At 38.5% G+C, this 12,803-nt stretch overlaps 2 protein-coding genes across 10 annotated transcripts in view; one reads left to right on the forward strand and one right to left on the reverse strand.

The window, feature by feature from the left end:
• LOC122528180 (uncharacterized protein CG43867) overlaps positions 1–9,543 on the forward strand; it is a 41,791-nt gene extending 32,248 nt beyond the window's left edge. For 5 of the 9 annotated variants that reach the window (XM_043653034.1, XM_043653033.1, XM_043653035.1 and 2 more), the window contains 18 exons: positions 17–184; positions 444–629; positions 766–968; positions 1,425–1,656; positions 1,817–1,991; positions 2,061–2,297; positions 2,382–2,673; positions 2,750–3,023; positions 3,120–3,509; positions 3,598–3,816; positions 5,617–5,909; positions 5,984–6,317; positions 6,401–6,640; positions 6,712–6,848; positions 6,931–7,060; positions 7,133–7,342; positions 7,430–7,565; positions 7,640–9,543. In XM_043653034.1, coding sequence (XP_043508969.1) covers positions 17–184; positions 444–629; positions 766–968; positions 1,425–1,656; positions 1,817–1,991; positions 2,061–2,297; positions 2,382–2,673; positions 2,750–3,023; positions 3,120–3,509; positions 3,598–3,816; positions 5,617–5,909; positions 5,984–6,317; positions 6,401–6,640; positions 6,712–6,848; positions 6,931–7,060; positions 7,133–7,342; positions 7,430–7,565; positions 7,640–7,704 — 3,921 coding nt within the window. In that variant the 3' untranslated portion in view covers positions 7,705–9,543. The remainder of the gene's footprint in view (positions 1–16; positions 185–443; positions 630–765; positions 969–1,424; positions 1,657–1,816; positions 1,992–2,060; positions 2,298–2,381; positions 2,674–2,749; positions 3,024–3,119; positions 3,510–3,597; positions 3,817–5,616; positions 5,910–5,983; positions 6,318–6,400; positions 6,641–6,711; positions 6,849–6,930; positions 7,061–7,132; positions 7,343–7,429; positions 7,566–7,639) is intronic. The other 4 variants (XM_043653036.1, XM_043653037.1, XM_043653038.1 and 1 more) reach the window with 4 other exon arrangements.
• Positions 9,534–11,079, reverse strand: LOC122528181 (N-alpha-acetyltransferase 20). Its single transcript, XM_043653042.1, has 6 exons — positions 10,532–11,079; positions 10,393–10,417; positions 10,206–10,296; positions 10,009–10,138; positions 9,812–9,948; positions 9,534–9,740 (listed from the first exon to the last, which is right to left on the reverse strand). The coding sequence occupies exons 1-6, from the start codon at positions 10,582–10,584 to the stop codon at positions 9,655–9,657; spliced, it is 522 nt and encodes a 173-aa protein (XP_043508977.1). The 5' UTR covers positions 10,585–11,079; the 3' UTR covers positions 9,534–9,654.
• Between the last annotated feature and the right edge of the window lie 1,724 nt (positions 11,080–12,803).

The raw sequence follows: 12,803 nt of genomic DNA on the forward strand, positions 1-12,803 counted from the left end.
GTTGGACGTTTTACAGGTACGGATGATGGAGGAGCGGTTAGTGAAGGGTGAATACTGCTTGAGCACATCCGGTGTTGGTTCTCCACCCCATTCGCTGCCGTCGACCTCCGGTACGCAGAATGACAAGATCGAGGATGTCCACTGTGCTTGCATTTCGAAGCTAGAAACTCAGGTCGAGGAACAGGTAATAACTTTTATTTTCGAAAATACTCTACTCTATGAAAATCAATCATTCGTGTGCGAAACTCATCGGGTTCTCTGTAACGTCACCTTGCCGATGAATCTCCAAGAATTCTGCACGATAAAGGGATCTAGTTTCGCAAGCGATTTTGCAGAATCAGTACTCCGATAATCTCTAACACGGTTACGTCATGATAAAACGACGAGCCATATCAAAGAACGAGATAACCGGCAATTTACGAACGATTACCAAACGCTTTCAGAGACAGCTGCGGCTTCAGGACGCGAGGCAGGTCGAAGCGAAAGCCGCGAGAATCAAGGAATGGGTGACAAATAAGTTGAGGGAACTGGAGCAACAGAATCAGCATCTAAGGGAACAGAATAATAAGTGTAATCAACAGTTGGAACTGTTGAGAAATCACATAACCAATATCGGCCTGAAACCACCTGTGAGTTCGTTATCTCTTTCTCGTTTCCCTCAAATTTTCACCGCGGTTTTTGATTTTAAAATACTTTAAATACTCGTTGAAACGATATGTCCTTCTGTTAATATTAAAAAAAAAAAAAAAATATGTTCGACATCAGGCACCTGCAAGAGCATCCTTATCTCTGGAAGTGGACCCCACGTTACGCAGACGATCGGAAAGCCTGGAGGGGACGCCGCAAGCAGTACCGGAAAGCGTGCAGAGCGCCGTAGCGGAACCGCAAGCTGGTACCAAGCACCGAAGACACCTGTCCGCCTGTGGGACTATACAACGAGGGATCACGACCACCAACATGGACTCGAGGTAGAATCTTGCGAGAGATCTTCGTCGACTAACGCTTCGCGCCTACGTACACGTATTTCGCTTATTCTTTCGCAATGATCGCTACTTTTGGCTTTTGCTTGGCGTATCTATCGTTCGTTAGCCTTCGTAGCGTCGCGTGTAAATATGTCTCGATTCTCCTTGGGAGGTCTCACGACGTGATAGCGGCGCCCGACTCTCAAAACTGTGGTACCCTGTAACGTCCTGAGACTTCCTGCGGGGATCTGTCGACCCCGTGTAATAGTTTGTTCTCTGTTGCCATCGAGTATCGAGCTTTCCCTTTACTTTCACTCTTTCATTTCCTTCGTTCTTACTGGCACGAGCACATCGCTACCGGGGCTGTCGCTGATCGTGTTGTCATATACGAAGCGAATCGAATGCGTTTGCCAGCCTGAGTTAGTTCCGTGTTTTATGCTTGCCGTTCTTTTTTCGCTCTAGCTTGCTATCGGAGGAGCTCGCCGCGGCGGTGGAGAATTTGGTCATGTTGCCGAATATACCCGGTGTCTCGGAGACGAGCAGAGACAGCGGCAGCTCGGAGGCTATTCACGATTACGCGGAGATCTATACACCGAGCAGAGAAGGAATGAACTGGACTCAAAGTACGCAAGGCCCTCGACCACCCACTCCGCCTCTGCACCGATTTCCCAGTTGGGAGGCAAAGATATATCAGGTACAGATATATATACAGACTTGTATGAGCTTGTGTACGTAATTTTTTTTTTCGAGTAGAAAGCGAACGTGAGTCTTATATTTGTGAGGAATGGCGTGCATTACTCGCCAAGAAGTTGTTACAGTCAGTAAGGAAACAAACGCGTTTACGAATTTCATAGGTAGCGGATGGCGGGCTTGGCATCGGTCCACCGACGAACGAGGAATCCGCGCCCTCCACGATGACCAACACAACCAGCTCGTCGAAACATTCCCAAGCGACAGGACACAACTTGACTGCGCACAACTCCCAAGGCTATTGCGATATTTCAGTTCCGGTCTATGCAACGGTCAAGGGTAAGTCGCTGTTGTTTACCACTCAAATGATATTAAGAGCAAGTTTCCATAATCCTTTCAATCTTCCAGGGCGAGCCAGTCAGATTAGGTCAATGCCGTTTGGTGACAGTTCCGACGATAGTTCGGACGGCGAGGAGCACCCCAATCAAACGGAAACTAACACGAGAATCACCAACAGCTCTTCGGACAACACGGATTCTTCGCTCGGTAGCGGAAGTAGTCCATCGAAGAGCGTTAAAACCACCAGCAGTCTCAGTCCCGCGAAGAGAAGCTCTAGCGGCTCACCTAGCAAAAGCGTGAAACGTGGTAAGCATTTCAAATGTCACTCACGATTATTCTTGAACCCCGACGATCGTGCGTCCAACAACTTGGAGATTACTCCGTTTGTAGATACCTCTCTGGAATCTGGTCTGTCGGAGGACTATGCGATACCTCCCGATGCTCTGAGCTCCACGTCCTTCGAATCTAGTATGCCTAGTTTGTTAATGCGGGTTTCTGGTGAAAGTCCCAAGCGGCAAGAGTCTTTGGAAAAGACCGGCCACCTTGCGAAACTCGGTGGTAAATTGAAAACCTGGAGAAAGAGGTGGTTCGTTTTGAAAAACGGAGTGCTCACCTATTGGAAAAGTCAAAACGACGTTAATCGAAAACCTCAAGGCCAAATTGTGTTGGACGAAGTGTGCAGGTAACTGCGTAATGACGTACTATATTTTCTATCTTAAAGGAAATACAATTAAAGTTAAAATTACTATTCCAAACAGGATAAACAGGGCGGAAGGTGCTGCCACGTTTGAGATAGCAACAGGGAAGAAGACGTATTACTTAACTGCAGATTGTATCGCAACAATGGAAGACTGGATAAGGGTTTTGCAAAACGTACAAAGGCGAAACGCGACGAAACTTTTGCTCAGTAAGGAAGATAACAAACCTACGATACAGGGGTGGTTGACGAAGGTGAAAAACGGGCACGCTAAGAAGTGCTGGTGCGTCCTCATTGGAAAAATGTTCCTTTACTTTAAGTGCCCTAATGATACGGTAAGTCGTTCATTTTTTTTTCAATACGTAAATTGTTCGATAATTTACAAATCACGTGAATTACTAAACCCTAAATCCGTTTCATTCTTCTTGCAGAATCCTATTGGACAGATAAATATGAGAGACGCTAGAGTAGAAGAGGTCGAGCACGTGTCCGACAGCGACAGCGAAGAGAGAGACGCTGAATGTCCTCACGAAAGAACAATCGGTATTTTTCCTACCCATCAAGGTCCTACATACTTGCTAATGCCTCACAAGCAAGATAAAGACAATTGGTTGTACCACTTAACGGTGGTATCCGGAGGCGGACCTAGTGCCGGAACTCAGTACGAACAGCTAGTGCAAAGATTGATGGAAACCGACGGAGATCCTAGTTGTGTCCTGTGGAGACATCCGCTGTTGCTCCACACGAAAGAAAACATCACTAGCCCACTGACCAGCTTGACATCCGAAGCCTTGCAAACCGAGGCTATCAAGCTTTTCAAGGTTAGTACATGCAGTTTGAAAATATCATTCAACAAAAATGATATATGACAGAGAATGGTTAAAGAAACGATACTGTTTGTCGCTACAGGCTTGTCAGTTGTTCATGTCGGTGGCAGTGGAGCAAGCAGGCATAGACTACCATGTGGTATTAGCGCAAAACGCGTTACAACAATGCATAGACCAGCCTGAATTACAGTCTGAATTCGTATGTGCATTGGTAAAGCAGACAAGTCGTCACACTCAACACCGTTTGGGCGTACAGGTAAAAAAGGCCGCCAGACTTGTGTCGCTGGGTACTGCGCGCGTTGTAAGTCCTGCTTATTGTTTAACAAACACTCTGAACCCTGTACCATTTTTACAGCCGACATTTGTCGCGTGATTTGCATTAAACATTTTACCTATTGGTCGAAACTCTGTCGTCAAGCCAATAGGTTTATAGCCCATGATACCTCTTTAAGAGGTCTATCGAGACAAACATATATCACTTCCATATAATCAGAAGAAATGGTACATCGGACACGCTTAGTCAAGTATTATACGAAGTAATCTCGTTAAAGTAGCGGTGAACTGTTTAGTTATCTCCATCCCTTTTTTTTTTCTTTTATAAAGTAACTAACTAATAATTAATACAACTAGTTGTCGTTTATTTGCAAAAGCAATATATAATAATAATAATAATAATAATAACCGTAACATTAATAATAATACTTGACGAAGTATTTAACAAAAAATGATTTTAGTTTTAACATTCATTCACATTTCATTTTCATTTGCTGCTTTACGTGTGCTCTTCCTAGGCTACTCTAAAATCGCATGTGTTTTTTTTTTCCAATTCTTATTTCTCTCTTTTTTTTTTTTTTTTCTTTTGTCATAGAACATCGTCATGTTAAGTTTATTTTATTTTTATTGTGTACTTTTTGATATTTCTCTACATGATACCCGATCACCTGTACCCTGATGCCCTATCATGTGAGCCGAACATATTTCGACAATTCATTCCTCTCATCTGAAGAATCAGTTGATTCTCACTCTCTGCGAATCATCGATCATATTTCATCATCGATGCATTATCGATCGATCGTCTAATTTATTTAATAAAATACCATGATCTTCGGACTTGTCAAAATACGTTCTGCGGCACACACACTTGCAGAATGGTATGTTGGTGTACATAAAAAACCACACACAGAAAAACATCTTTTTACTAGATTGATTTTTTGTTTCTGTTTCCGTACGTTTTTTTGCTCGATAGCTCATTACAAGATATTCTCTGTTTTTTGAATGCTGCTTAGAAAAATTAGTCTTTGATTATCTGGTCATAAAAACGATTATGTAAGAAAAATGATTTTTAAAGAAAAGAAAAAGATGAAGAAAAAAAAAGAAATGAAAGAACAGCAACAGCTAGAAATTCCTTACAGATTCGAACGTCCGTCATAGAATTCAATCATTCGAGAGAGCTTCGAAAGCTATGCGCCGTTGAGTACAGTTATACTAATTGTAAGGGGAATATTAAAGAGAAAAAGCGTTTATTCGATTCGTTTGTGGCAGACGAACGAGAGAAAAATGGTTTCGAGCTGTAAGGTAGACTCACATGGCCTAAAAAAAAAAAAAAAAAAAAAAAAAAAAAAAAAAAAAAAAAAATACGAAAGCGCTTCTCTCATCCACATTTCTGTTAATTCATTCGACTTATTACAGTTCATGCGTTTTATGTGATTAACACACATAGAGTTATGCGTTAATCAGTCCGATTTCGATTGCTTTACATTACTAACAGGCATTATATTACGACGTGTAACGTGAATCTATAGAGTGTTCTGTCTGATCCGAGAACACTCGAACGTTTGTCCCATTGTACTCCTCGTACAATTTTTCAAATGCATATTAAAATATGCGATGAGCTGCTGAAGTCCAATGATTTTCGAACACTGTACCCTCGATTGTCCTAATGAAATAAAATTCCACGAATGAAATAATGAACACGAGGGACAGTGGAGCGCGATTTATTTAACGAGAAAGAGAGAAAAAAGAAACAAAGAGAAAAAAAAAAGCAGTAGATTAGGTCTGGTTCGATTCAGGGATATAGTAGTATGCCAGCATACCATTGCAGCAGCTCCTTCTCTGCGCCACGCAATCGCTGTTCACCTGCGATACGCAAAGTCCCGCGGCAAATGGCAGCGGTGAAAATGCGGACGCACAATCGACGGCCTCCACTTCTCACAGTCCTCCGCTCATGCAGGGCCACTCGACGTCTACGATATTGGACTGCAAAACTAATCCCGCCCAGTACGTTCTTATCCAGGGATGGCAGCTGCTCGCCCTTGCTGTTTCTCTATTCCTACCAAGAAATAATCGGCTACTCTGGTACCTGAAGTTACACTTGCAAAGGAACGCCGACACCAAGTAAGCCCTCCTCCTCCTATCTTTTTATTCGTGTCACGTAAAATTTGGATTCGAATTTCTTATTTCTTCGTTAGAACGGAATGCGGCAAGTACGCAGCCTATTGCGAGAGAGCGTTGGAAAGGACATTGCAAAACGGCGGAAGGGAAGTGAAACCCTCGAGAATGGAGGTCCTATCGATATTAATGAAAAATCCCTATCATCATTCCCTGCCGCACGCTATACCGGTTCACTTCTTGAATGGCACGTATCAGGTTGTAAGCTTCGACGGCAGCACAACGATAGAGGAGTTTCTAAATACTCTGAACCAGGAGATTGGTTGCCGAGACGTTCATCAATCAGGTTTCACGTTATTCAGCGATGATCCCATCGAGAAGGATCTTGAACACTTCATCGATCTTCAAGCAAAAGTACGCACCGCGAGGAGATTTGTGAATCGCAGTAGAAATATTTAAAAAAAATATTCCGATTACGTTGATTTCATTCGTTTCAGCTTTGCGATATAATTTCCAAATGGGAAACCGCATTGAGAGAAAAAGGTTTAGGAAAATTCGAGAATACCAGGGTAATACAGTTAACGTACAAATCGCGATGTTACTGGAGACAAGCAACTAAGATGGAAACCGACAGGGAAAGGCTTCTTCTGTGTTATCAAGTTAATCAACAAGTCGTACAAGGCAAATTTCCAGTAAATCGAGAACTTGCATTTGAGCTTGCGTCGTTAATGGCACAGGTGAAGTTGTCCTTTAGAAATAATAGTACAGTCTTTTTAATGGAGGGATTGTTAATGATCAAATATTGCAGATTGATTTTGGAGAATATAACAACGACAAAGCCCGAGGAAGCGGCCCAGGAAGCAATCCTCATCATCTGGTGCTGCAAGCTTTGGACAAATTTTATCCCATACGATATCGGACAAACATCACTTCCGAACAATTGAGGCAAGTGTAAATTAAATTGCGAAGAATATGGATTAAGAATCTAAAATCAGTTGTATCTAAAATCGCGGATTTCTCATTGTAGAGAACTGCAAGAAAAACTGCAAGAAAAATGGATCGCGTTAAAAGGTCGTAGTGTATTAGACTGTGTTCGCATATATCTAACTTGTACTAGAAAATGGCCTTTCTTCGGAGCTACACTATATCAAGCAAAGGTTGATACCGAAACTTTCTTTACGGATACGAAAATATGAAGTAAAATTATTTAAAGATATCTTCTTGTACAGTTGAAGCAAGCTGAACCGATAACCGTATGGATAGCCGTTTCCGAGGATAGTGTTACTCTACTGGAACTACAAACGATGGCAGTAATGTGTCGTTATAATTATGCAAACATAGTTACATTTGGAGGATGTTTGGACGATTTTATGCTGGTCGCTTGTCCTGATGAAGGTGCAGCTGAACAAAAACTTCTGTTTGCTCTTTCGAAACCTAAGGTATATCATCGAGCAAGCTAGATTTTTGAACGTAAGAAATGAGATTTTTAAAACATTAAGGATTATCTATTTGTCTCGTCTGTATAGATTCTGGAAATAACATTGTTGATTGCCGATTATATGAACGCTTTGGGACATACTTTGCCTGGCACCCCACAAATGAATACGTTAACCCGTAATGGATCTCACCGATCCATAAAATCGACCTTAAGACCCACGACTGGTTTGTAAAAACACGTATCTTCCTATTTCGTTCTTTTTCTCATTTTACTGATGGATACATGAAAATTAAATTAGGTTCGGGCTGTCTTCCAACGCAACCAGACATTTTAAAGTCGACGCCAGACCACCAAAGACCTTAAAAAAAAGACTGGTAAATCGATTTCGGAAAAAGAAGCAGGGGAATACGGCATTTGGTTCATGAAAGTCTGATCCTGCCAAGGCACTAACTTTATACTACAGGTTGTATTATAAGAATCTGCGTAAAATGATACACTGGACGACGCTCAGCAACGTGTACGCTGTAGTTGATTTTAGTTGCGTTTTGTGTAAATTAGAGATGATGCTTGACAGACAACGTTTTTGTGTAAATACCTGACGGCATGCAAAACTCTGTAGTCCACGCGATTTGAACGTGGGTGACTGAAATTAATTGAAAACGATCTGCAACACTGCCTAAAATAAATTAGTATGTCTGAAATTACATCGAATAGTTTCATTAAAAAAAAAAAAAAAAAAAAAAAAAAAAAAAAAAGAAAAAGAAAAAAAAAAGCTAAAGCATCGTGCTGAAACTTTTTGCTACCGTATTTATATACCAAATTCAAAACGTTTAGCATAAGATAAAGAAACAGAAGTGGTGTATCACGTGTGTATATAATTAATCGGAGTTACTGGATGTTTAGAAGTCTAGTGAATGATGCAGCGATACCTTTGTCTTTAATGTGAGAGTACGTCGACAAAATTCTTATTTCTTGCCAAATCGATCGCAATACGTTAAATGTACGATGAACTGCAATTGATTTGCAGTTACGAACAGAAACAAACACATGGATATAAGTATTCAAATTTTTGAAATATAAAGATATTTCAAATGTAATATAACTGTATTTATTGTCACTGTAAATTTGGAATTCAATTTTAATGATTGCATTATTCGTATAACAGTCTGTTTTAACTCTAAGCTATTGTACATGATTTTTTATTACATTCATTAGTTACTTTTTTTATAATGAATTTGAGAAATGCAATTGATTAGTGACAATAAATACAGATACTATTAAATTTAAGTCTGGTTGAATTGAATGAAGCTCAATCATAAGAGAAAAAATTCTTTGTACGGAAAGTGACAAACGCAATTTACACATTATCATGTTATTTTGATAACAGCTAGTCTCATATTTTATATTTATTTAATGTTTAAGCAAATAGGTTCATTTTATAAGGACACGACCAAATAGATGTAATGGGAACGCGTTTTCTTTAATAATTAGTATCGTTCCTGCGGTAACATATGTGCAACATTTTTGTACTAATTGAAAGATGATCCCATCACGTATAGAAGTTTTGTACTCGCTTGACGTGTCCTACATAACTAGCAAATGTCTTCCTTCTCTTTAGTATCCAGAAATAAATAAAAGTTGAAAGTAGGGCTTTCGTGCAATATGTACAAGACTTCTATAATTTGATAATTCCTGAGATAGGCTGAGTGTGACTGTGCCTCTCTGAGCAGTATAGACAAAGTAACTCTATGCACGGCTTTGTTTAGCGCATTGAAGATTTATATAAAATAAAAAAAAAAAAAAACGATAGAACCTCAGATTACTGGGAGCAGTACAAAGATATGCAAGAACGACATTTTGTCTTTAATTTTTATAATATGCAATGAAATGCTACTATTTAGGTGCTTAGCACCTTTGTATCATGATGCAGTAAAAAAAAAGTCACTGATCTGTAAATATCACCTTAGACTTAAGTTTCTAAATATAATAGAATGAGAAGAAGGCAGCTGATAAAGGCTATAAAGTTGTGGTAGAAATTTTCTTGCGATCATCTGGCTGTCTACGGAATATTCTACTGAGCCTACCACCTTACATTTCTATTTATTATTTATTCGCATAAAAACGACGCATAAAGGCACGAGCGGTGTAAGCATTGTACTATTGTACAGGGGAAAAAATAAACTGCTCGGATCTATATTTTAAGAGTCTATTTATTAAAAACATTGTCTCATAATTACAATTAAATATCTTTTAAGCTGGCCATAAAACCTGTCATTTGCTTTACATTAAATCCGTAATATACATACTGTAAATTCAATCTATTTCTTCAGGTCTCACAGGATGAGTTAGTGGTATCACTGATTTTTTCTTTATATCTCTTGAAAGTGCCTTTCTCATGTCTGAAAGAAAAAGAACAGAATTCAATTTATATTTTAAAACATTTTTATAAAAATAATAATAATTTGCATACCAAAAGCATCCTCATCTGGATTTCCATTGTAATATTCTAAAACAGTCCTGTATACAATATATCCCAATTGCTGATACATTTTGATAGCCACCTTATTACTAACTCTTACAAAGAGATCTACAAAATACGCTTGTTTCCTACAATAATACAAAATATATTAGAACATAGATATCAAACCTTATCTTCAATAAACTTACTTTTCTGAAACCCTCTCCAAAAATTCTATTAACATTGCAGCCAAACCTAATCTCCTGTAATTAGGAGAAACTGTAAGAGCCGTTATGTGACCATGCCAGTTCTCCCCTTGTCCTTCTGCCTTTCCCATAACTACGGGATTTATTTTTATATTTATTTTCGCAGTGCACAAGCAAAATTAAACACAATAATTACTTACTGTAACCCATAATTTCTCCACTTGGCGATTCTGCTACTTGAAAATACTCTGGCCAGTGTGCCAAATAGTGTGTATAAAAAGAAAGTCCATACTACAAAGTTCAAAATTAAGAAAAATACATACCAAAATTATGTAGCTAATATATTTAAATATAGTAGTTACTATACAAAAGGTATTTAAAGGATACTGTCTCCGTGAGTGGGTCTAGATTTCTGCAAAAAGTAATGTTATTAAAAAAAGCCATTATGTGATTGTTTTTATTTATAATTGTACGTTTAGGTTAAAAACAAGATCACTAATTGTTAAGTGCATACTTCGATACTCACACATTATTGAACTTGAATAAATCGTTGCACGTAAAAGGCCTAAGAGTTGTCATGTTTTAAAAACAAGAAATTAGATAAATGAACGTGATAAAAACGTGATTTACAACGGGAAAACACTATTAATTCCAAACGCAGGCCATTGACTAACGTACGATAGATTTAACGTACAATACTCTGCTGTATTCCACGTTCGAAACACTGCTCTTAATATTTTCATATCATACATGACATTATCAATTTCACATAATGATTAAAACCGAAATCTATTCTCACAAAGCTTATTGTATTTTTAATTTCGATTTTAATACGTCCAATTTTATTCAAATGTAGTAGCGTATAAATAATAATGCCATTATTTTGCCAGAAATTAAATACCATTCTGAGTGCTTTGATCTGTCAAATAACATTGGTAAATGCTTATTTATTCTATAGGTCTAATTAAGGACTTAATCTAAAGATGAAGGTCTAATTGAGAAAACGTAATTATAAATTCATAGATTACTCTTTTTAATTACATTTTTTGAAAATTTGATCAAATCATGGACATCCAAACACTATCACCACGTAGCGGTGAAACGGTGGAACTAATCGCTCTCTCTATATCGCATACTAATGCCTTCCTTGTCTACCGCGCAACATAAATTTATCCTTGTCGCACAGTATTGTGGTCCTTGTCTACGAACAATCGGAGTGCTGCCATCTATCGGATTTTTCATTTTTCTGATTTTAGTTCCACTCCAAGTTGAGAAGTAATTAGATGGCAGCACCATCCACAGACAAGGAAAGCAATAGTGTGCGAAAAAGACATCCTTCGATCTATTGAAAAAAAAACTCAACCTTTTACACACACGTTTTTCTAGGACAAAACATACATAGAAAGAAATCGAGGAGCTTAATTTTAAGGAGGCATATAGAAAAGTTCGCAAATTATTCTTCCTAATTAGGTTTTTCTCGTAATTTGTGCGAACTGTCACAAAATGGACATGGTGGCGCCATCTATTGATATCTCGGTGATACTAAAAACAAAATTTCCTACTTTTAGTACTACCGGGTTATCAATAGGTGGCGCCTCCATCGCCTAAATATAGTGACGGGACAGTTTTTCCACAAATTACGAGAAGAAATTAATTAAGAGGAATCATTTGTGAACTGTTATGGTTGCGTATTCGATTTTAGAGACCCTAAGCTTGCCTTTTATGTTTTTTTTAAGTATAGTTTACGTATATGAAGAATGTTTCAATATCGTTTATGTTAGTAGTAGTGCCAGTAATCAGCGAATAATTTCTCGCAAACTATAGTGAATATTAAATTCAGATTTATTTGCGAACGTAATATATGATAGCATTATCTTTGAAATATGTGCTCGTGGAGTGCAAATTAGTAGCGTGAAAAATTAAACTTCATTATTCCCCTTATATGGTTATAGAGCGTTTGTTCCACCGGTCTGCCACAACGCGGCGCTAGTGTTTCTTGTCCCGTAAAACAGAGAAATTTTCATTTGCGAAAAAATCTGATTTAGCGAAATGAGTTGTGAACTTTGGTGATTGTATTACCCTAATTAGACCCTTAGCTTTCTTTTCATATCCCATTTTACCCGTAAAATGAAAAAATAAATATTTTTAAAATTAATTAGTACCACTGAGTTACCGCTAGATGGCGCCACCATGTCCATTTTGTGACAGTTCGCACAAATTACGAGAAAACCCTAATTAGGAAGAATAATTTGCGAACTTTTCTATATGCCTCCTTAAAATTAGGCTCCCCGATTTCTTTCTATATATGTTTTGTCCTAGAAGAACGTATGTGTAAAAGGTTGAGTTTTTTTTTCAATAGATCGAAGGATGTCCTTGTCGCACACTATTGCTTTCCTTGTCTGTGGATGGTGCTGCCATCTAATTACTTCTCAACTTGAAGTGGAACTAAAATCAGAAAAATGAAAAATCCGATAGATGGCAGCACTCCGATTGTTCGTAGACAAGGACCACAATACTGTGCGACAAGGATAGATATGTTGCGCGCTAGACAAGGAGAGCGTTAGTGTGCGATAAGGACAGACATATTCACGCGGTAAACAAAGAGAGCAACAGCGTGCGATATGGACAACAATATAAATTAGTTCCGGCACCTATCCTAGAAGTGGTCCACATGATGCATGCTCAAAAACATTAATTTATGTACAATTGTTTCTTCTTAATTAGATTCTAAGCTTTGTCCTCAAATTCTATTTTACCAGGAATTATAATTTTCAAAAGCTATATCGCTCTTCTCTTCT

Source organism: Frieseomelitta varia, unplaced genomic scaffold (genome assembly GCF_011392965.1).
Source record: "Frieseomelitta varia isolate USP_RPSP 00005682 unplaced genomic scaffold, Fvar_1.2 scaffold_247, whole genome shotgun sequence".
In the NCBI taxonomy this organism is placed as follows: domain Eukaryota; kingdom Metazoa; phylum Arthropoda; class Insecta; order Hymenoptera; family Apidae; genus Frieseomelitta; species Frieseomelitta varia.

Coding starts and splice junctions, on each gene's coding strand:
- LOC122528181 (XM_043653042.1), bottom strand. CDS start 10,584: ATGACAACTCTTAGGCCTTTTACGTGCAACGATTTATTCAAGTTCAAT. Junction 9,949..10,008: donor TTGGAGAGGGTTTCAGAAAA/GTAAGTTTATTG, acceptor GTATTATTGTAG/GAAACAAGCGTATTTTGTAG. Junction 9,741..9,811: donor TCCAGATGAGGATGCTTTTG/GTATGCAAATTA, acceptor TTTTTCTTTCAG/ACATGAGAAAGGCACTTTCA.